Source organism: Onychomys torridus, chromosome 16 (assembly GCF_903995425.1).
Source record: "Onychomys torridus chromosome 16, mOncTor1.1, whole genome shotgun sequence".
NCBI classification, from domain to species: Eukaryota; Metazoa; Chordata; class Mammalia; order Rodentia; family Cricetidae; genus Onychomys; species Onychomys torridus.
The window spans coordinates 60,661,229-60,688,432 of NC_050458.1; the positions used below are offsets into that span (position 1 = coordinate 60,661,229).

The 27,204-nt window shown below is 45.5% G+C and overlaps 1 protein-coding gene across 2 annotated transcripts in view; it reads left to right on the forward strand.

The window, feature by feature from the left end:
* The window catches only part of Ano6 (anoctamin 6), a 177,135-nt gene that overhangs the window by 134,580 nt on the left and 15,351 nt on the right, over positions 1-27,204 (forward strand). For both annotated transcript variants that reach the window (XM_036208650.1, XM_036208651.1), the window contains 8 exons: positions 1,973-2,078; positions 5,804-5,864; positions 9,790-9,932; positions 11,834-11,911; positions 16,533-16,758; positions 17,778-17,947; positions 18,152-18,249; positions 23,728-23,858. In XM_036208650.1, coding sequence (XP_036064543.1) covers positions 1,973-2,078; positions 5,804-5,864; positions 9,790-9,932; positions 11,834-11,911; positions 16,533-16,758; positions 17,778-17,947; positions 18,152-18,249; positions 23,728-23,858 — 1,013 coding nt within the window. The remainder of the gene's footprint in view (positions 1-1,972; positions 2,079-5,803; positions 5,865-9,789; positions 9,933-11,833; positions 11,912-16,532; positions 16,759-17,777; positions 17,948-18,151; positions 18,250-23,727; positions 23,859-27,204) is intronic.

Here is a 27,204-nt window from a genome sequence, read left to right on the forward strand (position 1 = left end):
GCAGGTCCACACTGTCTTGCCTCTTCTCATTCAATCTTGAATGTATTAGTAACTTCCTCTGTGGGTTTTGTTTCCATGTTGACAGCATTTCTCTTTAACCTAAGATTATTGAAATATTCTTTTATTGTTATTTTCTCCTTAAAGAAAAAAAGATTTCTTTCATTTTCAAATGTGTGTGTGTGTGTGTGTTTGTGTGTGTCTGTGTGTGTGTGTGTGTCTGTGTGCACGCATGCAAAGACATGCACTCGAGAGCAGATACCCACAAAGGCCAGAGAGGGCATCAGGTCCTCTGGAACTGGAGTTACAGGCAGTTGTGAGCTGCTCTATGTAGGTGCTGGCAACCCAGCTCGGGTCCTCTGCAAGAGCAATATGGACGCCTTTAACTGTGGAGCCCGACTCTCCAGCCCCATCTGTTCCCCTTCCCTATTCTGCAGCTGTCTTTCTCGTTTCTTAAGTGGAATTTGTTTTGGTGATACAATTGGGGTTCATTTAAGTTCCTGTTTTTTCCGAGTATCATGAATTGAGCTGTCCGTTTTCATCTTCCTAAACTTGGGGCCAGGAGTTTGGATATGGGTAGAAATCTTTGCATGTTTCATTTTGTGCTGTTGGTTGTGTTAGCTTGTACCAGCAGTGCCTAGTTAGTAACTTGTCCATTCTGAATTTGGGTCTTCCGTGAGATTTATAAATCAGATGGAAGTGATCTAACACAAATACCGACCTCCACCACCACAAACAATTCTGAAAATCATAATGCAGGTCTTCACTATATTTGGCCAAGTTTTATAGTTTTTTCCATACAAATTTTAATACATCTTTGATTAGATTCTTTCTTCGACACTATATTTATTAAGCTACTGAAAAACAAGGTTTTAAAAATTATTTCCCAATTGTTAACAGGTAGATAAGGAGAAAATCTCTTTTCTTTCTCTGTGTATGCTTTCTATATTGATTTTGTGTCCACAAACTTTACTAAATATGCTCTTATTATCTCTGGATAATCAAGGCCAGACATAATGCTCTGACAAATCCTAGGATCTAGATGGGGGTGGGGGTTAAGTGGCTTCTGTCCGAGGCTCATGGAAAAAGTAGAAGTGTATTTCTAGATCCAATACAAACAGCAACTGAAGAGGTTTTATGGAGCCCAGCAGGTTCCTGGGTGGTATGTGGAGGCAGCAGGTTTCTCTTCCCCCAGCCCTCACAGCCTTGCTTCTCTGGGCTCTCCATGATTCAGAGACCTCTAGCCAAAGCAGTTATGAAGGACGGCCCTTTGTCATATCCCCGAGTTAAGAGCAGATTTGGGCATTGTATGAAATTCTCGAAGAATTAATAAAATAGATTATATTAAAATATTACGGGCCAGAGAGGTGCCTAAGTGGTTAAGAGCACCAACTGCTCTTCCAGAAGACCTAGGTTCTATTCCCTTGCTGGCTCACAACCATCTATAACTCCGATGCCAGGGAATCCAGTGTTCTCTCATGGCTCTATGCCCATGGTGCATAGATATATATGCTGGCAAACACCTATACAGATAAATAAAAAATAAAGGTTAAGTTTTTTTTAAATAAGTCGGGTAGTGGTGGTGCACACCTTTAATCCCAGTACTCAGGAGGCAGATCCAGGCAGATCTCTGTGAGTTCAAGGCCAGCCTGGTCTACAGAGTGAGTTCCAGGAAAGGCACAAATCTACACAGAGAAAACCTGTCTCGAAAAACAAAACAAAAAGAAAAAGACTTTTTTTGAAATATGTAAAATATATTTTTTTTAAAGAAAAGAAGTAGACCATTTACTGTTCTGTATGCTATTTATGGCTTCTGTGTGGTAACCTTCATCAGAACAAGGACTGTCACCTGTGATCCTGTTTTGTGGGATTCGGTTCTGTTGCTTGTCATAGATGGACCTGGATTTTATTATGAGGCTTGAAAACAAAAGCCTTTTGCTAAGGTTTTTAAGTTGCTTTATTTCTCTTTTGCTAGCAAAGAGGTCTGTGATCCCGATATCGGCGGCCAGATCCTGATGTGTCCCCAGTGTGACAGGCTATGTCCATTCTGGAGGCTGAATATCACCTGTGAATCCTCGAAGGTAACTTTTGCTGTTCTAGATGTTTACATAAAGTAATCACATAAATCACAATATACAAATGATTCCCCTGCTGAGGAATTTAGAAAGGAATTTCTTGAGTAACCCTCCTACACACTGAAAGGTAGTGGACAGTGCACATGCTTATGGTACATTTACAGGTAATAAATTGAAGGTTACAGCTCAGGGAAAGTAAGGACAGGTGGGTTTGAACCTACTGAAGGATCTCAGTTGATCCAACAAAAGTCCCAAACTCAGCTAATTTTGAACAGAATTTTAGTTTCCTCAGGGTTGGAGGTTGCCCTACCACTGAGCAGTAGCCTCAGCCCTGGGTTTACTATTGCAAGTATTTGCCTTGATTCAAGTGAGTAAAAAAAACCTAAAATTTGTGCTTATACATGTGTGCTAATGGAGCCTGAAGTTTGTAATCATGCAGTTTGTATTTTCCCCCTTTCAATGCATGTGGAAACTATGCTTGGATTTTTAAAGACCCTGCAGGTCAGTTAAGACTGTTTCTGTTAATACAGAAGGAAGGGTTTGTATCTCAGTGATCGAGAAAAGATGCTTTCCTCAAAACATCCTTGCAAGACAAGACACACATGATACCCCAATTGCTGGCCAGTGGGGTGAGCTCTTAAGACCCAGGAAGCTTAAGCTGAGCAGTGAGGTTGGAGGGAGTGTACCGAGGGGCAGTGAGCTTAACAGACAGCCTGATCGCTTGGGTCCTCAGCTTTCAACCTGTAAAATGAGTCATTCTGACTACATCACAGATGCTTTTCCTCGGCAGGGAGGAAAACAGCCTGGCTTCTCTTGACTGTAATGGTCTCTGATGTGAATCTTCTCTGTCCTCTTGTCCTGCCATAGGAGGCTAGGAATAATTCTGTGGCCCTGGAACTTTCTGACCTATTCCATGAAAGTCTACCTTTTTAGGAGTAGTGCTAGAGTACTGATCTTCATACCTTAATGCTATTAGTCATTGTGTGTGCTCTCATGCACTTGCGCATGTGCGTGCGTGCATGCATGCACAAGCAAGCATTAAAGAGGACAGTTTTTTGGAATTGGTTCTCTCGTCACTTTTTTGGGAGTTCCAAGTTACCAGGTTTGTGTAGCAAAGCACCTCTACCCTACTGGGCCATCTTGCTAGGCCTGTTTTATACTATACTAATAACCTCACTTTTGATGCATAGTACCTGGGATGTAAGCAGGATCATTCTCTCATTCTACAAGATGAAGCACTGAGGCCCTGAGAGACTAAGCGGTCTGTTATGCTCACACACCTAGAAACTGGCAGGGACAGGAGCTGTAGCAGATCTATGCTGCTCGCCATGGCCATGCCACGTTCCTCACTGGCTGGTATCACTGGGCACACAACCCCGAAATCCAGATTTGTGTTTGAGAAACTTGTCCCACTGCTACTTACGATGATTGTGGCACATTGTCACCCTTATTAATTTCTGCACTTAATTTATAGATTTAAAAAGATGTAACTGCCTGCCCCTTGAGCCAAGGCCATGCTTGAACTATGGAGTAGTAGACTGTGTGTTTAAGATTACACAGAGACTCAGGGGAACTGCTGGTTTTTGACTGATAAATTAAAAGACACTTGTTAGTGCATTCCCGGAGGCTCTGGCCCTGGGGCAGGTGCAGTGGTCGTGCTCCCAGGAAGCCACAGTGGAAGGTCCCTTCTGAAGATGTCCTTTCTTCCTCCCTCCCCTCCTCACTCTCCCTTTCACTCCTGGGACCCCTTTTACCCCACCTTAGCTCAGAACTTTCAAGTGTCTTTCATCATCCGGGGGTGCCAGGAGGTCTTTAGTTCTGTTGTTTTCCCTAGAGGAGTTCTTGAACCTGTAGGAGCCATAGACAAAAAGGGAAGGAGACCAAGACAAGTATCTGAGGGAAAAGGGGGTAAGGGATGGGGTGGGAAAGAGGAGTTTCTTACGTCTTCCATCTTCAGTACATTGACTCACTAATTTCTGCGTCTCGTTTAAAGAGATGTTCACTAACTGACATGACTCCAACAAAATGCTGACTTGGGGCTGTTCTTACTATAGCATCTGGCCCACTGTGCCAGCTGCCAATCAAGCTAAGTTAGGCTGCTAACCAAGCATGTCCCTTATCATCTCCCCTGCTCCTATTGCGGTAGCTGTCGTGGAACAAAGCAGAAAGGCCAAATGTCTACTTCTTTTCCTGTGTCCGTGATTCTCACATATGTGACTAGCATGGCAGCTTCCTTTATGTCTACACCTGCCCTGGGGTACCATGCATATCCCTCCTTGGGCACTAGACAGTTGGCATGACCTGCACCAATTCCAAAATGGGAGTGGCATTGGACGGGGTCTTGAGAAGATTACACATTTGGAATACTTTCATGGCTCTTTGTGTGCAGTTATTTGCAATAAAGGGCAGGCCATCATGTTGAAAGACATCTCAGAGCAGGTGGTTTTTCTAAAAGGCAAAGATAAAAGATACAAAAGCATCATTTGTGGGGCACAGGCCTCAGCTCTATTCCCCAGGACAGCTAGGCGTGACAAGTCCCTCTTCCTGGAGCTGAAGGGGTGTTTGCTTGTTTGTTTTTAGGAATTGTTTCATGAGACCATTTAGAATCATGCTGTTTGATCAAGGTCCACATGTATGGTTGAAGGGACATAGATCTCTTTCAGAAGCCAGGTAGAGGAGGACATAACTAACTAGATTGGGTCTTATGAAAATAACCAATGATTGTGCATGCATGAAAATGACGTCACTTTGAGTATAAAAGGCAAACACACACACACACACACACACACACACACACAAAACCTATGTAAAGCAAAGTCCACTCCCTACTTAGAAACAGCTTTGAATGTGTTATCACTGTAAAAGTTTCCTTGTTCACTTGGAACCTTTGCCCCCACCCTCCTTTACTTTCCATGTGGCCACCTATAAAGCATGCAGAGTACAGGTCTCCCACTTTTCCATGAGCTTTGTGGGTTCTCTCTTAAGGAAGTTTTTAGATGCTCACTAATGAAAGTTGGTAACCAACTGAAAGTTTTTCCAGGAAGTCGTAAAGACATGTATATAGATCAGCAAAGAGATCAAGTTTGGCGGCAGTGAGAGGGTCATCCTCTATGGTAATTATTATATAGGTAGTCCTACATAATAATGCTGCAGACATAGATAGACGTGCCTGCATAGCCTTTATCCCACTGGAAGCCTGACAGTGACAGGAGCGAAGCTGTCCTTGGATTGGAGGAAGCAGGGCGCTCCTGGAGGGAAGCCATCACCACATAAACTCAGCTTTGTATTTTTTCTTTTTAATAATAAGAAAAGAAGTATTTCTGGAATGTATCCTCCGAGGGGAATGAGACAATGGTAAGAAGCAAATCATAAAGTTGCTTAGAGGGCACTCGGTTCTTAGAGCCGCTGGCTCCGTCCTTCACGTCACTCTGACAGCTCATAAAAGATGCTTTAACGGCCTGCAATCTTAGCAGATGCGCCTATTGCTTTATCGCGGTGTGGGAAAGATTCCACTAGAAAATGCACTCGGGCTCAGGCAGCGAAAGCTGTTTGCTTTTAAAATGCGAGAAATTCCATCTGTGAGCACGGCCTCCTCGTACGTGTCATGGTTGCTAAGCCAGCACTGGGCCTAGCGAACACACAGGTTGCAGAGCGCACGGAGCGTTCTGTATTTGCTGAGTTCTGATAAGTGAAGAATTCATTTATTTACGTGCCGTTGCTCTGTTTTCCAGAAACTGTGCATCTTTGACAGTTTTGGAACCCTGGTCTTTGCTGTGTTTATGGGAGTGTGGGGTAAGTTCCTTTTCACTTTTCTCTCAGTCTGATGGGGTTGGTGCAATTTTGTGTGAGCTATTAAACTCGCCCACTTTTAGGATGGCATCCTGGCTGAGCGCCAGCTCCCCCAGAGCTTCATTTCTAGATGTCATTAGATTTTCCTGTATGGGAACCTACCTCCAGAGGCCATGGCTTCGCCAACACACCTGGTTTCCCGTTTTATTATTCTTCTCTATTCCCTGAGTCACGCATGGCCTCCTGCCTCCTGGCTCAGCTGATCTCTGTGGCAAGCCACTGGCTTCACTGTAGAGAGGTGATCTGGCAGGAGGAAGCCTGGCTTGTTCCCTAGGGTCGCTCACCCTCAAATGGTCTAGCCTAGGATTCTTTATGGGGCTTCAGAGCTACAAAAGGAAGCAGGGGAACACAAGCCCCAATGTGTCGAACATTAAAAGGTATTGATGTTGATCCTTTAAGAATTTCATATGTCTCTACAGTGAAATATGATCCTATCCATTCCCCACTTCCCCTCTCCGGTTCCCCCCAGATCCTCTCTCAACTCCATGGACCCCTCTTCTTTTCTAAAATAACCCACTAAGTCCAGTTAGTACAACCTGGGTGTGCCACCATCCACGGAACATGGACAACCTACCTCTGGCCACCCTTCTACTGATTCTCCTTCCCCAAGCAGCTACTGCATGCCAACAGCCCCTCCGTTAGGGGCATGGTCTTGGAGGCTCACCCACAGTCTGTGTGGTAATCAGACTGGCTTATTTTGTGCAGGTCTCCTGCAGGTAACACATAGCTGCTATGAGTCTATGAGGGCAATAACTTCGTCTCTCCCAGAAGACAGGATTTCATGGCACTCTTCCCGCTCCTCTGGCTATTAAATTCTTTTTACCTCCTCTTCTGCAGTGTTCCCTGGACCTCAGCAGGGGTCTGATAAAAGATGTCCCATTGAGGGCTAAGCGTTCGGGATTACTTAGTCTCAGCACTTTGACCTGTTAGAAGTGTTCCTTACCTGATGCTCAGCACAAGGAAAAGCTTCTCTGCTGAGGCTGAGAGCAGCCCAGATCTGTGGGTTTAAACTAGATGCTTAGAAGACAGCTTGGCAGCATAACGATTTAGCAATAGTAGATCCCACCCTAGGGCCTATGCCCTCTCCAGCCGTGGGCTTTTGAACAGGTTTATAGTACCAGGCCTGAAATCTTTCCTGTGAAACAGACCCCAAATCCAAGCAAAAACCAACTGGTTACCCTACAAAAGTCATGCCACTTTTGTGCCCTGGGTACCAACTTGCCAGGCAAGATGTACCCGCAGGTGCAGCCGTGGCATTGGGCCTGTTGTTGCATGGTTTGTTCCTGCCCCGTCAGCTGCAGCAAGTCAGGCAGCTGAGCCTGAGCAACGAGGGGATGAGGTGGAGGGGACTACCCAGGGGCAGAGGTCGTGAGTCATTGGAAGCCATCACAGTTTCGGTGTCCGTTATCCCAAATGCTCAGGACCACAAGTGTTTCAGAACTCAGAGTCAGAACTCAGAGTCGTTTCCTCTTCTCCCCTCTTCTCCCCCTCCTCCCTCCTCCTCTACTTCTTCCTCTTCCTTCTCCCCTTGAAATACACTATCACAGGAACATCTTTAAACTGAAAATACAAAATCTAAAATATTCCAAAGTCAGCACTCAGCGTGGTTTGTAGGTGAGGAGTGCTTGCCTACCCCTGTGCTACAACAATTCCCACAGCTGGGATCCTGCCTGGGGGGGCGGGGGTGGGGGTGGGGGGGTAGGAGGGCGTGAGTAGGGGGAGGGGGGAGCAGCATGGGAGTACCAGTGAGCTTGGTTCTTTATACACTTCCATAGGATTGAAAAGCCCTTAAGTATATTTCACTGTAGTGATCATAGCAGGTTCTCTGTGATAATGGAAACGATACAACCTTAACGTGAAAGTTCTGCACAGAAACTCGGTGCTGTTCATCCTTTTTAATCTGTGTAGCATCAATAACAACAGGAAAGCGTTTTGTTTAAATGCAGACATTTGAGTGTTTAATAAACATCCAGGTGAGACGGAACCCTGTAGACCCCTCATTTTGTGACCCCATCCGCTCCTAGTCAGACCCCAGCTGACACTGAAAACTGACTCCTGACTTGGCTGGCCCTTCCAGTACTCTGGACACCTGCCCCAAGACACAAATTGTCACTGACGGTCTTAGTTACTGTTCTGTTGCCATGATAAAACACAACTTATAAAAGAATGTTTAATTGGGCTCACCATTCCAGAGGGTGAAGAGTCTGTCATGGTGGGGCTCACATCTTGATCCACACTCGAGGCAGAGAGAGAGAGAGAGAGAGAGCTTACAAATGGCCTGGGCTTTTGAAACCCCAAATCTTGTCCCAGTGTCACAACCTCTTCTAACGAGGCCACACCTCCTAATCCTCCCCAAATAGTTCCACCAACTCGGAACAAAGTATTCAGATATAGGTGGGGGGGGGGGGGATTCATTCTCATTCAAAGCACCACACTGGCCCAGAGTCTTCCCTTTGAGATGTGATCCTCTACTACACTGCTCAACCCAAAACCTGGCCTGCATTCCTGATCTCTTCTAGCCCCTTTGTTACAACTGTATCAATTCTGTCCACTGCAACATTCCTCTCGCCGGGTATCTGGTATGTGCATGTAGGTCTTCCTGCACCCATGTTCTTACTAGACCGTGTTCAGTGCTCCTCCCAACTGTATCAAACCTCTAGATCCTTTCAAGGCTCCTAGTACCCCTTGTAAGATGCCCTCCTGCAGGTCTGTCACTTGTCCCCTCTTACTCATCATAACCCTTCAGTCAGCGTCAGAATAGAAAGCACCTAGTGCCCGGGCCTCCTTGATTCCTCATGGGCAGCTCCCCGAGGAAGCTAAGCTTTTCACCTGCCGCCTTCCTCCTCTACCTGATGGTCTCAGCTGTCCCAAGACACCCCCGTGGCCCCCTCTTCTGGAAGGCTTGTCCCTGAAGCGTCTCTTGCAGGGGTTCTCAACCTTTCTAACACCGCGCGACCCTTTAATAGTTCCTCATGTTGTGATGACCCCCAACCCTAACATTATTCTCTTTGCTACTTCATAACCCTAAGTGTGGCACTGTTGACGAATCACAATGTGATGATCTGATATGCAGGCTATCTGATATGTGACTCCTGTGAGGGTCCCACACACAGGTTGAGAACCAATGGACTGTTGGATGTGTCTGTTGTGTGTCCAGAAAGGTCTGTTCTTCTGTCTCCTGTACCTGTCATTCCCACGCATCTAGGAGTCTCTCTTTCTTCTTCTCAGTATGCAGCGGACACTGGAATAGTAATTGTGAATGGAACTGCAGTAATTTCAGAGTTTTTAAGAAGGGTTAAAGACAGTAGGCTAATTAAAAGAGCCTAGGGAAGCTGCATCTTCCATTAACACTTAACATTTTTAGCTCTTTTGAGTTACAGATTATGAAAAATAATGATGCCTAAGTTTTTTTCATAATTGTACAAAATTCAGAAGTAGACCAGTTTTCCACATAAAGATACTGTCTTGGCTTATTTAGAAGGCAATAAAGTAACTGTTCCTTTCCATTCCAGTCCCAGAGGGAGGGAGGAAGGTGACAAATGAGGATGTGGGGAAGGCTGAAGCACGGGCTGCTCTTGAATAGTGAATTCCTTGTGTGTTCAGTTAGAGAAGCGTGGGTTGCAAGCTTTGTGTCCGACACATATTCTTGCCTTCTGATCATTCCCATTGCCCCCCCCCACCATCATGTTTCACGGTATTTGTAAATTGCCAACATTTTCATTTAAAGAAAACAACACTTTCTGCCTTTTAAATGTTACTTAAATCTATAAATAGCTTGCACTCACCACAAGAATGGGAGTGGTAATTCCCGGCATGGCGTTCTGACACCGGCCTCAAAGAGCCAAGCTGTCCTCTTCTCTCTTGTCAGTGACGCTGTTTTTGGAGTTTTGGAAGCGGCGCCAGGCAGAGCTTGAGTATGAATGGGACACTGTTGAGCTACAGCATGAGGAACAGCCCCGGCCAGAGTATGAAGCCCAGTGTAATCACGTGGTGATAAATGAGATCACTCAGGTACATGTCTGTTCTGCTGCAGTGTGTGCTGTCTGTCCCTGCAGGTTCTCAGCAAGGTGATGCAGTGCAGTGCTCTCCCTGCAGGTTCTCAGCAAGGTGATGCAGTGCAGTGCTCTCCCTGCAGGTTCTCAGCAAGGTGATGCAGTGCAGTGCTCACCCAGCAGGGTTTTCAGGAAGGTGATGCAGTGCGCTGCAACCCCTGCATGTTCTCAGTATAGTGACTGAGTGCAGTGCTTTCTCTGAAATGGTTTGCAACACAATCCACTGAGCCATCATAAGGTGAACAGGGCAGATGGCTGAGCCCACTATGGCATCTCTAAGGTGCTGAGTATCCCAGATGTGTTCTGAGCACAGCTTAGGAAAGTGGATGCGGAGACCACTATGGCCCCTCTCTTGCAATTATGGTAAAAAATGCATTTATTTTAGAGACAGCAAGAATGGCACAGTTGCGTAAGGAAAGATGCGTTGGCATTTGCAGGTGTCTCGGTTGTCACAGGCATCTTCCTTGCAGTCATTTTACATCCTGAGCTAGCTGCCCCTCTCTCTGGTGCTCAGTCCCAGTCACTGGCCTTCCTTTTGGTTGGGAGGTGCACAAAAATTACCGTGACTCTTAATCTGAAGTCAGAAGGGGTTGAAGGAGGGGAACGCATATTGCAATCCTGCCACGTGCCAGGGCTGCATGAGTGGGGGTATTTCCTACAACTACTGCTGCAAAGACAGAAGAAATAATGCTGCACAGCTCCCTGTTCATCCCCAACCCCCAAGAGCTGATCTCTGAGTCTTCCACCGGATTTCTGTCAACACAGGGAATTCAGAGCTACCCTTAGTCACCAGTGTGGGAACAGAGTTTTGAAAATGAGTAGCTCCTGGAAGGGAAATTCTTTTGCCAAGTGTCTGAGGAATACCCCCAACTGTAGGTTTCTAAATCAGCCCCCAGATTTTCAGAATGTGGGTGCTGGGGCGGGGAGCTGGGGGGGGGGGGACACTTGAGCATCCTCATTTAATAAATAGCATTAGCAGGTGGCATTTGTCTCTTGGGATGCAGGGAATCCCCGTTCTGAGTAATGACTGCTGCTTGCTGGAGCGGACAGAGCAGTGCCTGTGAGTGGATATTTCAGTATGAAAGCTGAAACTCCAGCAGTGACAAAGCCTAGGGAGAGCCAAAGCAGAGAGAAACGGCCTGGTCATTTAAAATTGCCAACTCGTGACTTAAATCCTCAGTGAAATGCTGCTTGCTAAAACTTCCCAATGAAATCTCACCTTCCTTCATTTCCCGGGTCACCGTGTTGCCTCGGGCAGCCTCCCTGGGTTAGAGAGGGGAGTCGTATATTGCTGACGGTTGCAGGCATGACAGCAGCTTATGGGCTGGGGGGGGGATCCTGGATCTGTGCCTCCGTTTCCTCCTCTGTAAAATGGAGTGATAGAATGTTTCCGTGTTCCTGTCATGAGCATTGATGGAGTTTGCTGCGTGTAAAACTCAGGAGACGACCTGGCACAGACTGGATGCCAGCCAAGGTTCATACCTGGTGTTACCCTCTGGCTGTTATTCCAGATAAATCAGGAGGAGTCTTGTTTCCTTCTCTTAATAAACTATAAAATGGAAACGCTCCAAAAATTCATGGTTACACCGCGTTAACACATAAAGCTTTACCAAAAACCACATGCCAAGTGAGTTCCTGAACTCAATACCCAATACCAAAATAAATAAATAAGCAAACAAACAAATGCTGTGCTTGGCCTGGTGTCTGAGATCATTAACTGCTTGGCTGTGAGTGAGAACAGTATGCGTGCAAACTGGGGTTTTGGTGGTGGTTAGCTGAGTCTAAGACCTGTTGACACATCCAGAGATATCCACAGCTTCCTTAGCATTGCCCCCTTGACAGGCTGTTTTTCTTCATCAGGAGGAGGAGCGCATCCCGTTCACTACCTGTGGGAAGTGTATCCGGATCACCCTGTGTGCGAGCGCTGTCTTATTCTGGGTAGGAAACTGTCACAAGCTTATGCTTAACTGACTTTTTTATTACGTTTCTTTAGTATCTCATTTAAAATATTAAGGAAAGTGCAAGCCAGGTACCTATGTGGTCTCATATAGATAGGTGTCATATAGGGAGATGGCTCCTGAGTGCTCCCTGGCTGCCACATGGAGTATTGCCAGGTCGGAACACCTTCCTGTCTGTCCTCTGTGGCTTTTTGTCCCTTCTACTCCATTCCTGTCAAAAGGTCAGGAGTTTCTGTGCTACCGAAAGAAACCAAGTGGGAGGTAGTAGGAACTCTAAGAAATTGTGACAGCAATAACTAAAATTAAAAATTGTAGGAATTTTCATAACAAAAAGATATGCCAAAGGAGAAGGCATAAGAACTAAAGAAAAGAAAAGGAACTTCAAAAACTGATTTTAGGTGGGGGAGAAAAAAATAAATAAATAAAGACATTGCTAAAAACACCAGACTTACAAAATAGTTCTGGTTTATTATTAATTAAAGGATATTATTAACACAGTTTAATGAGAGCTTTGTTGGGCTCAAGAATAAACCGATTAAAGAATGGGCTGTGACAGCCAGATCCAAGCTCTGGTCTTGTGATTTAATGCACACGAAAGGCAGGGTTATAGGTCCAGATTGAGTTAATAAACAGTGGGGATGCTTGCTAGCTGTTGGGGAAAGGAAAGGTCAGGGTTGTACTTTGAACCACGTGCTGTAATAAATTCCAAAATACTTTTTTAAACTGTAAGCCATAAACTAGAAGTAAATGTGAATGAATGCGGTCTGTAGGTCTAAAATGGCTTTCTAAAGCTTCGCTAGCAGTGGAAGACCAAAAGTATACATTCAGAGAAAAGTAAAGATTTCAATACACTGAACATAAATAAAATAACAGAAAAATACAGACACACAGAGAGACGCAAGGACGAATACCTTTAGGACAGAACCCCAGTCAGCTGTGAGACAGCCATGGCAGCCCCGCAGCAGCTGACAGCATACATTCGTGTGCACCAACCAAGAGTGACACAGTGGCCTGTATGGGAAATGTCCTGACCCCAGGAGGATCAGTGCACGTCATGACGAGCTTTTCCTTTCAGCCTCCTTGGAGACCCCGTGTTGAGGTTGCCAGGCTGCAGTGTCAGCCTCTCCCACCGGGACCAGATGATGTTGTTACTCTGTCTTTCCTAGAAAGCAGATTGACTGTGTGTATTAAGGCACACTCAGAAAGACTTTGGGTGTTCTACCTTAGTAGCTTTTAGAAACTGTTCATCAAGAACTCTATCAAAGTCCAGCGTGGTTGCCCTGATCCGTAATCCTAGTAATTCACAGAGCCAAGGCAGGATAGTTCCAAGTCAGACCGGGCCCCATAGCAAGATCTTGTCTTATGACAAGGGGAAATCTTATGGAGAGGTAAGATTTCATCATAGACATTATCTCATTTTATAACACATGTGCACACACATAGACCTATACCCACATGAACACCACAGCCAAAAATGTCCTTCCTACTTCAGACTTAGCCAGACAATGGAATACTGTACATCCTTGCAAAAGTATGCTCATGAAATATGCCATGATGTGGGAAATTCTTAAGGCTTATGATGAGTTAAAAGGAAAGATAAAAATATAAAAACTGGCTTTAATATGCAAATAAGGCATAGTTCTGAAAGAATTTTGCTTTTATTTTAATAATGAATGATCTTACCATTTTTCTTTATATTACTTTTTTTATAATTAAAAGGTTTTTTAAAATTGTAGGTGATAAAGCCAATTTCCATTTGGAGTGTATGATAATGAAATAGGGGAAGGTTGGTTCCAATTCCTGAAACTGAACTCCAGGTCTGAGGTATAATTTTGATGAGGGCTAGCGACTGTAACCTAGGTAGCATCCAGTGGACACTCAGTAGGCTGAGATGTAAGGAGAGGTTGACCCTACAGAGCAAAGCTGGGATTTTCTCCTAGATAGGAAAGGGCTCTGAGTCCGTCCACTATGGGGCACTTTCAGGTTCTCTATAGTGAGCACACCCTATAGTTTGATCTGAAAAATGTCCAAGTTAGAGTCAGAAAAAGATAAACCTGAGGGAAGAAAGAGCCCTGCTCTGAGCAGCCTGGGAAGCTGTGGAGGCCTCCAGATTTGGAACAGCCATAAGAGATACCAGAGTCTTAAACCGAGCCAAGGGGAGGCCGAGCTGCCAGGGTCTGTGTCTTTGAGTCATTGTGACTCTCATGCTCTCCCTGCCTGTCAACTTAATCTAGAACTAATTTTTACTCTCTTTCAGCCTGTATCTCTTCCTTCTGACCCTGCCTACTGTACAGACTACTTAGGAGAATTCAATAGTGAAAGGGCACCAAGGTTGGCAGCAAGCGTCTAAAGGGTGCTCTGGTGCTGAGTAACTGGAGAAGTAATTGTGGGGGTGATTATTAGAGAGACTTAAATGGCCTGTTCGTATTATGCTGGGGGAGGAAGACGCTACATTTTTCCAATTTTTCTCAGCCTTAGCTAATTTACACGTACACACATGCAGTGCTTTTCATTTCACAAGACTTAGCTGTGAAGGAGAGGAGATAATGAGCGAGATTACAGGGAAATACAATGCCTTCTCTATTTGCAGATTGTACAGCAAGTAAGAAGATGTCCTTTTAACCCTTTGGTCGCCATAATCACAGCTACTACCACCCAGTGCTCTCCCTAGGCCTTGGTGTAGTATTCTCCCATTACATGAGGGAAGTGAAGCCTGGGGCTAACCTGTACGAGGTTCCACAGCCAGTGGCAGAGTTGGGGTTCTGTGCAGGAGTCTGTAGCTCATCCCTGTATGTTGCTCAGCACATGTTGACATGTGGTGTGCCTTGCTTGGTGTTAGAGTTCCTGTTCTCCGCTGCTCTTCCCAGACTCTCATCATAAGCAGTCAGACAGAGTCCATGGTTCTGAAGTATATCCAAGAAAGAAGATATAGGGAACAGTTTAAAGGAGCCTCTCCAACATTGTCTAAATCAGTGGTTTCTCAACCTTCCTAATGCTCTGGCCCTTTAATACAGTTCCTCATGTTGTGGTGACGCCAATCTTAAATTTATTTCATTGCTATTTCATAACTAATTTTGCTACTGCTACGAACCATGACATAAAAATAAATACTGGATAAACCTGATAAATAAATGAGAAAGAGCCACTCAACCCCTCACCCCCACCCCTGAAAGGGGTCATGACCCACAGGTTGAGAACAACTGCTCTAAATACCATTTTATCAAGTAAGGCAAGGGTCTAAAGTAGTTAATGCTGACCAAAGAGAGCAAGCTTGTTTACTGAGAAAGTAAAATCCTACCACATGCGGGCTTTGCGGCAGGCGATGCGGGCTTTGCGGCAGGCGATGCGGGCTTTGCGGCAGGCGATGCAGTGATCCTGGGAAGAAGTCAGAAATGCAGCAGGTCTGTACAGCAGAGCCTGTGGGGATGCAGATGTGAATGATGGCTCAGGAGATCCTGAGTGTGAATAGCAAGAGCTCTTAAAGCAGAGGCCTGCTGCCAATACCAATGGCCTGGTACCTGGGCCATTGCTGCAGTTAGACCCTGGTACCATGGTAGAGGCAAAGGCAGCCCATGCTGACTCTTTGTGACTGGCTCTCTGGTCGAAGGACGGCTTCTCTGTGGATTAGAACTAAAGAAACCCTTGCTGAGTTACACCTGAACCATTTAGCATTGTACAAGGGACGTTTTCATTGCTTCTGTGATCATGAACTATAACACAAATTGCTAAACAATCTTATTAAAAAAAAAAAAACCTGGAGTGAGATATTGGGGTGAAATCTGAGAGATCAGAGGAATAGAACAAGCCACAACCACAAGTTCTTACCACTAGGAAATCCTCAGCCCAAGAGAGCTACTTCCTGTATACTTGTGCCTATATACCTTTCTGTGCTCTGCCATCTTACTTCCTCTCTCTGCCCAGCTACATCATGTCCTCTTTCCGCAGCTCTATCACTTCCTGTCTGTCTGTACAGACCCCCAGACCTCTATGGTTAACTGGTATTAAAGGCGTATACCACCATGCCTGGCTCTGTTCCCACTGTGGCCTTGAACTCAGATCCAGATGAGTCTCTGCCTCCCGAATGCTCTAGGATTAAAGATGTGTGCTACCACTGCCTGGCCTCCATGTTTAAAATAGCTACCACTGCCTGGCCTCCATGTTTGATATGGCTTTTTCTTCTGATCTCCAGGCGAGCTTTATTTGTTAGAGCACAAATAAAAAAGCACCACAATGAACACTCCTTCCACCTAGAATGGTACTCCTCTTTTGTGCTGTCTGAAGATACCACTCCTTTTATCATAGACTGTCTTCCTTGGCACTTTTAGTTTGATAGGGCAATCATATAGACTATATAGTAAACGACACCATGTCTTCTCTCGACTGGAACAGTCTGATCATCAACAGTATCCCACTATGGTGGATGCTCCCTCTTTGGTGCCCATGTGTCTTCCCAATCTGCCCCACTTTCCAACTCTTCCCCGGCACTTCCTTGAGATGTCCTGCACTTGGCACCTGCCCCTTGTGTATCCAAGCACCAGGGCCAGCCTTGGTGCAGGTCTGACTCTCGCTGAGGCTAACACTGCCGCTGCTGATGCTTTCAGATTCTGCTCATCATTGCTTCTGTGATCGGCATCATCGTCTACAGGCTGTCCGTGTTCATCGTCTTCTCAACAACCCTCCCCAAGAACCTCAACGGGACAGACCCAATCCAGAAGTACCTGACACCACAGATGGCCACCTCCATCACAGCCTCTATCATCAGCTTCATCATCATCATGATCCTGAACACAATCTACGAGAAGGTGGCCATCATGATCACCAACTTTGGTGAGGTCCTGCCTGGCGGGAATGATTTCCGAGATATTTAGAGTACCTTTACTTATTTCTATCCCTGTCAGTTAAAAGTCTTAGGAAATTTGGGGTGTAAAAGTATTTTCTCTAGCCCATGTGGGAAGTTTGTGGTGTGCATCTTTGTATCATAAGAAGGGACACAGGGGAGACAATGATGGGAATGTCTAGGCTCTGGAAACACATGGGGCTGAAGAATATGTTCGATGAGATGACGTTAGATCATGTGTTCTCTTGCTGAAAGTAAACCGTCTCTTTATTGCAGACAAGTGGAATAGGGTCACAACTCCAGGGGCAAGTGCACTCCTCGGTCAAAGCGAGGACAAGCTGCCATATTGGTGCATGTCATCCCCCTTGCTGTGCATGATAATACAGTTCTCTGCAGCTCCGCCTGATGTAATGGGTGTTGCTTCTGGCTGGAGTTAGGGGCTTCCCACACCCCGCATGCATCCGGGTCATTCTCAGAATGACAGTCAGACTGCTGAGATTCGTCGCTGGGAGGACAGCCCTTTGTGCTTCCCATATGCCTGCAGCCAATGGCTCTTGTACCACCGACCTTACAGATTCAGGAGACCAAAGAATTGCCTTTACTTTAGTTCACAGCTAATTTTCTAAAGGGTTGGACATGTTGCTCAGTGGCAGAGGTCCTGGACTTGATCCCTAGAGCCACAACAAAAATAACTCTGGGGTCTTAGACCAAAACCATTCTTGAGCATTTGATGATAAGGCATTTATAAATCTTAAGGAGCAGTTTAAAAGTAAGTGTGTATGCGTGGCTTGTCATGGAGGATATTGTGTTTATATGGGAGGGGAACTCATAACAATGTGTAAACTCAGAATTAACACAGTGGCTATTTTAAGAAATGGAAAGCAGATTCAACAGAAACAGTGTGAACTGTAATCCTTTCGGCATGTTATCTTGGGTATCAGAGTCTTTGATTAGCGTCTCAGAGCCATTTGGGATTTCAGTGACTTTCTTGCTGTTGTTTTAACCACAGAACTCCCAAGGACCCAGACTGACTATGAGAACAGCCTGACCATGAAGATGTTCTTGTTCCAGTTCGTCAACTACTACTCTTCGTGTTTCTACATCGCGTTCTTTAAGGGCAAATTTGTAGGCTATCCAGGGGACCCAGTGTACTGGCTGGGCAAGTACAGAAACGAAGAGGTGCGAAAACAGAATGGTGTTACTCTCTTGACAGTTGAAGCTGCTAGCTCTCTCTCTCTCTCTCGGCTGCCTAATGAATAGTGGCTTCCTTGTGTGTGGCGGGGATATTTTTAGCCTAAGAGAACAAGTAGAGATGCTAATGCAATGCTTCTTTGCAAGTTACACACCTGAAATCTAAATGTTGTTTTCTTTGGAACATGCCAGTGTGACCCAGGTGGCTGTCTCCTTGAACTGACGACGCAGCTGACAATCATCATGGGTGGAAAGGCAATCTGGAATAACATACAGGAAGTGCTGCTCCCGTGAGTACCAGATATGTGGTCCTGGGTGTCAGCATGGGGGACAGGTCAGCCCACCCACTGAAATAGTTTACCCACATAGCCATGCATCTGTCTCTAAAGCAGACTAGAATCCATTGAGATTAAAGGCCTCTAGACAAGAAGGTCTAACCAGTGGTTTATACGTGTTTAATGATTATATACAGGGGTCCAGCAGATGGCTCAGTTGTAATGTGCTTCTTGTGTGAGCATGAAGGCTGGAGTTGGGGATCCCCAGTACCCATATAAAAAGCCAGGCACTGTCGTACATACCTGTAACCTCCTCCTGGGGAGGTAGAGACAAGCGGGTCCCTGGAGCTTACTGGATGGCCAGTGAGCATAGCTGAATTAGTGAGCTCTAGGATCAATGATAGACCATGCCTGAAAAAAGCTAGTTGAAGACTGATTGAAGAAGACACCTGATGCCAACCTCTGGATCTTACATGCTCCTGCACACATGTGTAAACACACAAGCACGCACAGTAGTTATGTAAGACCCTCATCTTCACGTTTAACAGAAATCCCACTGGCTGTAGTTTATGCCTCTTAGGCTGTTACTGGTGGCAGACTCACCACAGGCCTTTGAGAAAGGGCCCTTGTTAGAACTGTGCACTACATATTGCCACACATTCACATAGCATTCCCAACCCTCATGCACCTAGAAGTCATTAATAGCATGTTAATATGTACCAGTCTCTGCAGCAGGTGCTGTACATTTTCATGTACATGTTTGTGTGCTCACGTATCCATTTATATAGTTTAATTTCATAGATCTTACTTGAATCGTCCTTTTGCTAATGAAGATCTGTGGCTTCAAGAGGTTAAATGGTCTACCCAAGATCACACTGGCATTGAGAGGTTGCTGTGGGATTCAACTCCAGGATCCCATGACTCCAGACTCAGTGTTGTCAAGAACAGACATCCCCAAGGCATCAGAAACAGTTACCATGGGGGTTTCGAATGGTTTCCTTAAAAAGCGAGAGAGACAGACAGATAGACAGACTAGCAGCAGGGCACAGTTACCCTCTAGATAGTTAACAGGGGTCTGTCCACAAACAAGGACGGTGGGGTCTGCCCACAGCCCAGCACCATCTGCATTTCCTGCAAACAGAGCACGTGATATGATAGTTTTCCACTGCAATGTAACCAATTATTATAAAGTCAATGGGTTAAAATAAGGTTTGAAGCCCTCCAGTCCTGGAGGTCAGATGTCTTCTAACATGGGTCTCACTGGGCTAACACCATGTTGCTGGCTAGCCAGAGCCTTTCCAGAAATTCTCCAGTGAATCAGCCTTTGCCTTTTCTGGCCTTTCGGCCACCCAGACCCTTCCCTTGGGATGCTGTCTGTCATGCCTCTGCCCCTGCTCTGTAGTTTCTCATACCTCCCTACATCCAGGATGGTCTCCTGTCCTGTGGCCCATGTTTCTATGAGACCTAACATTCTTCAGATGTTCTGGAGACTGGCAGGGAACCCCTCTGGGAGACTATTGCCCTGCCCACATGCTTACTTTTTCAAAGAAGTTCCTGGTTTCCAGTTTTGCTTTCATGGAACTTCTGATCCCCCTTCTACCTCTTTGCATCCTCTATGAACCCTTTTCTATTCTGCATCAACACCGATGCAGAGTGTCACCTCGCCTAAATGGCCTCTCGAGCCACTCACTAAAGCATGAAGGTAAACTTAGAATTTACATTTCAAACTTAAAATCTTCCTTTGTAAAGTCTTGTACCCGCTCTGAGTGGGGTAGATTTGCTTAAAACTCACCACCTGGTTTAGGCTGCAGCATCCTCCACTGTGTTCCCCCATCACCTACAGTGTTGTCTCTCTTTCTGCCCTGAATCTGTGTCTCCTGCATTGCCAGGTTTCTGTTCATTCTCTCCAGAATAGTTAGCTGACTGGGTCTGGGTGCGTCCAAAGCACTGGGGCTTTTTTCTCCCTCTTCGATGGGAACCTTCACGGCCCTTCTAAAAGCAACGATGACACTCCCATCCCAGGAAAGGATTCCAGCTTTAGCTGGGAGATAACTCTAATCCTGCTGCACAGAAAACAACCCCTTCCTTTTCATCAAGTTCATATTCTTGTTTTTCCAGATAAGTAAAAGTAGGTCATGTGCAAATCACGCTGTTTCAATACGAAAATGTGTTTTAAAATATTTTAACTCATTCTTATACTACTAAAGCAGCACTTTCTAAGCCAAATAGATTATTTAACACTAAATTTTCTTGATAAGTAACTGCTTGATGGTGAGCTGTTTTCTGAGTTTTTTAAAAGTTAGTGGGGAGGGTATATTTCCTAAATTAATTCTGAGAAGTTTTGACTTCAAGTAAGCTTATTGTTAACAAGTGCAGAGATTTCCATTCTGGCCAAAGAAAATAATGTCATGTTTTTAATTCTCTTCCCCTGGCTCTAAACCTAAGAATGCCAGGTCTCAGTTGGAGCAGTGTCCTTGGGGCTGGGCTGTGTGTGGACCTCACTCCTCTGAAGAGTGTTGGAGCCAGGGAAGAGATATGACAGCGTTCATGTGAGGTCGCTATGTCAAAGGAGTGCAGTAAAGAGTATTTGATCAGAATTTCTTAGACTTGGTCACTTCAGGTCCACACCCTTCATTCTGCTTGGAGTCCTACACTGAGCTGAGCCTACATGTAGACTGATCCCAGATACAGAGAAAACACTGGGTGTGAGCACCTGAGCAAATGAACGACTGGTGTTTTGGACCCTGAGAATGTCGGCCCTCTGGTCATCCCAGCACTGATATTCAAGGCATCCTAGGGATTTTTTTTCTTTACAAAAGACCATGTTAACATTTTTAAGAAGTGAAAATCCCCAAACACTTAGAACATGAGTGTCCTTAGATTTAACTAGAGGGTGGCTGTGACATTTTTTTTTCCTTTATGTATTTTTTTTATCTTGTCAAAATGACCATGCACTTACATAACCAGAGAAGGGACTGTCGTGGTAGAAAATACCCCTCTTCAAGAGAGGCTGTGGATGAGGCCTCGATTAGCCACACTCACCCCTCACAAGAACATTGACTTCAGGGGTGAAATAATCACCAAGTGATGTGTGCTTGTGGGTGGGGTGTCCCTAAATGGAAATGGCATCTGGCTCTAGTTTGATAAAAGGCCAAGAGAGAATGAGATACAAAATGCTATCACAACATCGTAAAAAATAACTGAGTAAAGGAAAATGTAGTGCTATGTGTTTTGTTAATGTTATGGTAGATTTGTACAGAAATTACTTTGTAACCTCTGCTTCTAATCTTAGCAGGAGAGGCTCTCTGGGGGTTTTTTGTTTTTTTTAAAGATCTGTGGTAATTCTCATGTGTAGTCAAGGTTGAGAGCTGGTTCCAGAATCATAGCCCAGTTTTGTTTTTGCTTTTATTGTTTTATTGTTGTTTGTTTTTTTGGTTTAAAAACAACAGAAAAAAAACTCCAAAGATTCAGGGCAAAGATGGGTGGATTTCTTTTACAGATAAATGATTGAACTTAGGGAAAGGGAGCAAAACGCCTGGAGTCTCTAGCTCCTGAAGCCATGTGGAGAATCGTCTTCTGTGATCTACAATGTGTGTGGGGGGGAGGGGGAGACAGTATGGTGGGGGAGTGGAATATCTGCCCAGTGAGGTGGATTGGAATTCCCAGAAGAAAAATGCCTGCTTTTTCTAGGGCACGGACAGTGTGCCTAAGTGGCTGGGGAGTGGGAGGCAGAGCAAAAGAAAATAAACCAATAGAGGCCAAGCCCACATTTGTCGTGGTTTGGTGTCATGAAGGCTTGTGAGGTGTGGCCCTCAGATCTTTGGGTTGACATAGGAGAAACTTCAGTGTCCACAAACATTTCACACCTTGAAGTCAAGGTCCCAATATCATAGCTCCGTCTTCCGTGGCCTCTGCCTGTTAGCGTGGATTGGTAGGCCGGAAGTCCTGTGAGTGTGAGGAAATGTACTGGCCCCTTTTACCTGTCTTGAATCCCATTAATCCTGGCATCAGCCCTCACCAATGCGTATCAGCACGTTTTAACTTTACCAGAGAAGCTAAGAAGCAGGAGAGTGTGGGTTCAGATTCAAGGGCATCCCGGTCTGAGTTCCTCCATTTGTCTGGCCTCCTACAGAGGAAGTGGGAGAGATGGGGCAGCCAGGGCTATGTTCTGCGGAAGAGCATCTGCCCTGAGTAAGCCTTACTTAGAGGTCTGGGAAGGCTGAAGGCAGGAAGAAGGCCAGCATAGTGAGTCAACTCTGATCAGCCTCGAATCTTAAGCACCTGGTGCCCTTGAGAAACAGGTGAGGGCCTGAACCGTTGTTATTGTTGTTACAGTCCCGTAATGAGTCCTCACTGTCAGAATTCCAAACCCACACAAACCTGCTGTCTAAGCAACCGAAGTGTGGGAGATGCTGTGTGTGTACTTGAAGCCAGCTGTTACTTGAGGGGGCGGAGGTTCTTTGTCACAGGTGCATGGACAATTCTGTTGCCATCTCAGGTCTGTTTCCAAGGCAGATTGCCCTGGAAAGGGTGGGAAGCATTTATCAAGGACACGAGAAGCATGATGTTCAAGAAGAGAAAACAGGAGGCTGGGTGGGAGCAGCATGCAGTGGTGTGCAGAGCTGACCCTGCCCCCGATCTAAAGGACATACGTGTCTTCCCTTGTCCTGCAGTTGTTTGGTTCAAGGCAGAGTCTGAGACCTGGTTTGTCATTTTTGTGTTTAGCATTCTGCAGTAGCCCCCCACTTCCCTAAGAACACTCCAACCTTCACGCTTAGATCCCACCCCGATGCTCGATCTAGCCTTGCTTCCTCCCTCCTGGGATCCCAGGAGCTTCTGTGTTGTGCTGCTGTCTAAGGCAGGTCTGCTCCTGCCTCAGGCTGTCTGTAGCCACTAGTCCCCAGCCTGGAGGTTCCAGCCCTGCTGCTCAGCCCCCTGCCCGTTCCATAGCCCCGCACTTAATGCCACACGGTGAGCATCCTCAGTGCCCCCTGCACGCTGTTACAGACAGAACTAGTCTGCAGCAGGTACCCCCAGCTTGCATCACCATCCTCATTTTGTTTATTTTCACTGATAATTTTCATCCTGAAAAAAAAAAAATGTTTTTAACAATTAGGGGGGAAAAATAGAAAACTGATGATATTTTTTTTCAATTTTTTTTTTTTTATGTGCACTGGTGTTTTGCCTGCATGGATGTCTGTGTGAGGATGTCAGATCTGTCTGGAGTTACAGACAGTTGTGAGCTGTCATGTGGGCGCTGGGAATTGAACCCGGGTCTTCTTGAACCTGGGTCTTCTGGAAGAACAGTCAGTGCTCTTAACCGCTGAGCCATCCCTCCAGCCCCCAAACTGAAGCATGCAAAGGAGAAGCTAATTTCTTGGGAGGATTACCTACTTAGCTTTGAGACAGCAAAGAAATTCTTCATGATATGGGTCTGACAATATTCATTCTAATTTATAATTATTGATAATTTGATTTTTTTTTTCCTGGCAGATGGGTCATGAATCTGATTGGACGATATAAAAGAGTTTCGGGATCAGAGAAGATAACTCCACGATGGGAACAAGATTACCATCTGCAGCCCATGGGCAGGCTGGGGCTGTTCTATGAGTATCTTGAAATGAGTAAGTATTCAGTAAAATATGCTGGGGTATGTGTTGCTGCTGAAGGAATCTGTGGTTGAGCTACAAAATTATTTAGCACATTGATATGAATAGTTTGTTTTTCTCTACAGGATAGAAGTGTAGAGTGGAGAAAAATCAAAGCTTTCAAATATGATGGCTGTGTGTGGTTTTGTTAATATTTATGTTGTTCAAAGCTAAGGATTTCTTACCAGGCATTGAAATGGAATTTTCCATTCTTCACTGTAAGTTTGCAAATCATGCTAACTCTGTTGTCTGTGAATGAACCCCGATCACTGTCATTAGGTAAGATTCATTTGGCTTATGCTAGCGTCCATGCAGGAGCTGCTATTGGCCAGAACAGAATCCCTGAGTAAGCCTGTGAGAACACAGTTCCTCATGGCAGGAAGGGTCCCTGGCCCCCTTTCCTACCTCACTCCTGCTTTAGATGGCCTCTTGTTTCTTCTGGGCAGAGTTTGTATGTGGTGCCTTGAGTGACCCTATGGGTGAGGAGCCATTCTCCTGGCCTGGAGTTAGTCAGGACTTGGCACAGGGCCTGCCCCACCTGCTTGGGGGTCTTGTCCATTTGTGGACTACCTGCACAGGTTCTCAGTCTTCATCAGTTGAACATGGTTTTGAGCTCTGTTGCCTTAAATCGATGCATCTCAGAACAGATTTTCATCAGGAACACTAACCTTTCTATTGTGAATGACATGCTTAATTCTAAAAGATGGCTAACCATTTACATATTTTGTATCTCTGCCCTTTTACCCAACCTTTACAACGAATCACAATTTTTTAAGCTCGGGAGAACAGAAAAACAGGCACAAAATCTGACAGGCTTTGTGTTTGTGCATAGGGGTTAGTGTCTCTGCCAAGGCACTGCTTCCTGCAAACAGTTGGTAGGTTATTAAATCATATTCTATGTATAAAATATCTTTTAGAAAGTATGCATAATACACAGAAATATCTGTTTGTCTGGGTGAGGAAAACAGTCCACTTTGTGTGTGTCAGCCTGGGATCAGATTTGAAATTCATTTTTGTTTTTTATCAAGATTGGTTTTTACTAAGGGCGCAGCATCAGTATGGAATGGGTTGTGAGGCAATGACTATCTCTGACTGGAGCTGTGAGTAGTATTAATAATAGCCCCCTGCCATAGAACATTACCTATTTGAGCCCCCCCCCCCAGCACAAAGACTTCAGAGGAAGTTATCCCCCACATCCACCAACTGATTACTGAAATGAATGGCGTCTTAAGGAGAAAAGTTACATAGCCATGCTCTGGGGAGGTGAACCGACTTTTAGGGTTTCATGGGCCTGTTAAATAGTCATGAACTAATTAGTTTGGTCTCATCCTACTCTACTATATATGTGTATGATGTATTCTATCATAACAGCTGCTATAGACAGACTTGGAGGTTTCTTAACAATGCTTTATAGCCATCCCAACCATTCCCAATGACTTGGAGAGCTTCCTCGGTTTCAGAGCATAGACAATATGTTGCTTTGTATTTGGTAACACAGTGAAATCTGTGTTTAGTCCTTCTAGGCTGTGAAAGATATAATTTTCAGTGCCCTCTGAACCCTTGGTTCATTTCTCTAAATATAAATATTGTCTCTGGGAGTAATGTCACTCCGGGGTGACCTTCACAGTGTTCTCCCACATCCATCAATGTCAGCTTCCCACAGGTGGCCCATGCCTTCCACCAACCACAGCCCTTTCTCTTTCTTTCCTGTCTGACTGGCTCTTGCTGGCCCTCAGGGGAGCCGCTCTGCTTTGCTGCCCTTGTAGGGCCGAGCAGCCCTGGCTCCCATAATCCTGGGCATGTATGAATGCCCCTCCCCCTACCAGTATTGGAACCTAGTACTCACAGATACTTGCTGACTTTGGAGCATGTCTGCACCTGCTAGTCAATCTCACATTTGCATTGCCCCGCCTACTCCCAGTGCCCACTTGAGGCTGTGTGGCCTAGGATTTTTGTTCTTGCTGTTACTGCTGCCAGCAAAAGCTTTGTTTTTTATTTAGTACATTTCCCCATGATTTGAGATTGAATCATTCTGAGGTATTAGCCAGAGATGCCCGGCAGAATGTTAGGTCCTCAACTCTGAGGACTTAAGGTGTCGAACATAAGAGAAGAGCAGCAGCTGCCAGGTGGTGATGGCGGCAGCGGCGCATGCCTTTAATCCCAGCACTTGGGAGGCAGAGCCAAGCGGATCTCTGTTGAGTTCGAGGCCAGCCTGGTCTACAGAGGGAGATCCAGGACAGGCGCCAAAACCGAGAGAGAGAAACAGAGACAGAGACAGACAGACAGACAGACAGACAGAAGAGCAGCAATTGATAGTAGAGCTGGAAGCTGAAGATACTGTTTTGTACCTGGGTTCTACCTGTCCTAGACACAGGTCTCTTTGGTGACAGCTTCATGGTTGGCAGATGGCATAATGAAGGGCCCCAGAGTGAGGCAGTGACCCCCCTGTGTCTCTGGACTGCCTTTTCTTCCTTTGCCTTGTTCATTCAACCCATCTCCAAGCTCATTTTCCAGAGTCATGGGAACAATGGCTATTTTCATTCCTTTCCTGTTGCTGAGTTAAAATAGCCTGAGAGAAGCCATTTAAGGGGGAAAGGGTTCGTTACAGCCCCTGGTTCAACGTACAGCCCCTCACGATGGGGAGGTCCAGGCAGCCAGAGCCTGAAGCAGCTGGTCCCATCACATCTGCAGAAATAGGAGGATGTAGGCATGCTAATGTTTGCCTTGCTTTCGCCATTGCATACCGCCCAGGAGTCCCCGCCCACAGAATAGCCATGTCCACTGTCAAAGAGTCTTCCTCCATCAATAAATGTAACCAAGAGTCTCCTGGCAGGCGTGCCCAGAGGCCCATCTCACAGGAGATTCTCCGTCCCGTCAAGGTGACAGCACCATGCATCCCAATGGTCTCCATCTATTCTTTTCTGCATTTACTTACTGTTGTGAGTAAGTAAATCCCGCATGTGCTGCACTCTCTAGACTTCGGGCCTGCCTTCCAATTCTTTGCTTCTTGTGCTCCTGTCCACAACCTGCAGAGAAGACATCTAGTCTTTAAAGGAATGGCTTTCTGGCAGGGCAGATGCGGAATTCCTCTCTCTTCTTGCAGTGCCCAGTGTTGGGTGTACCACTGTGCCAAGCACTGTATTATTTGCCAGAGATATCAAGCTAAGACTTGGTGCATGTTCTCATGGAGCTTGATACACAGTGGTTTACTTTAGAAAAGCCAAAGAAGACTTGGTCAAGAAGGTGGTATTTGAATGTGGTTTTGAAAAGAGAATGGTAATATCAAAAGCATGGTGAAGAAAATGGACGGTACATGCCCGGT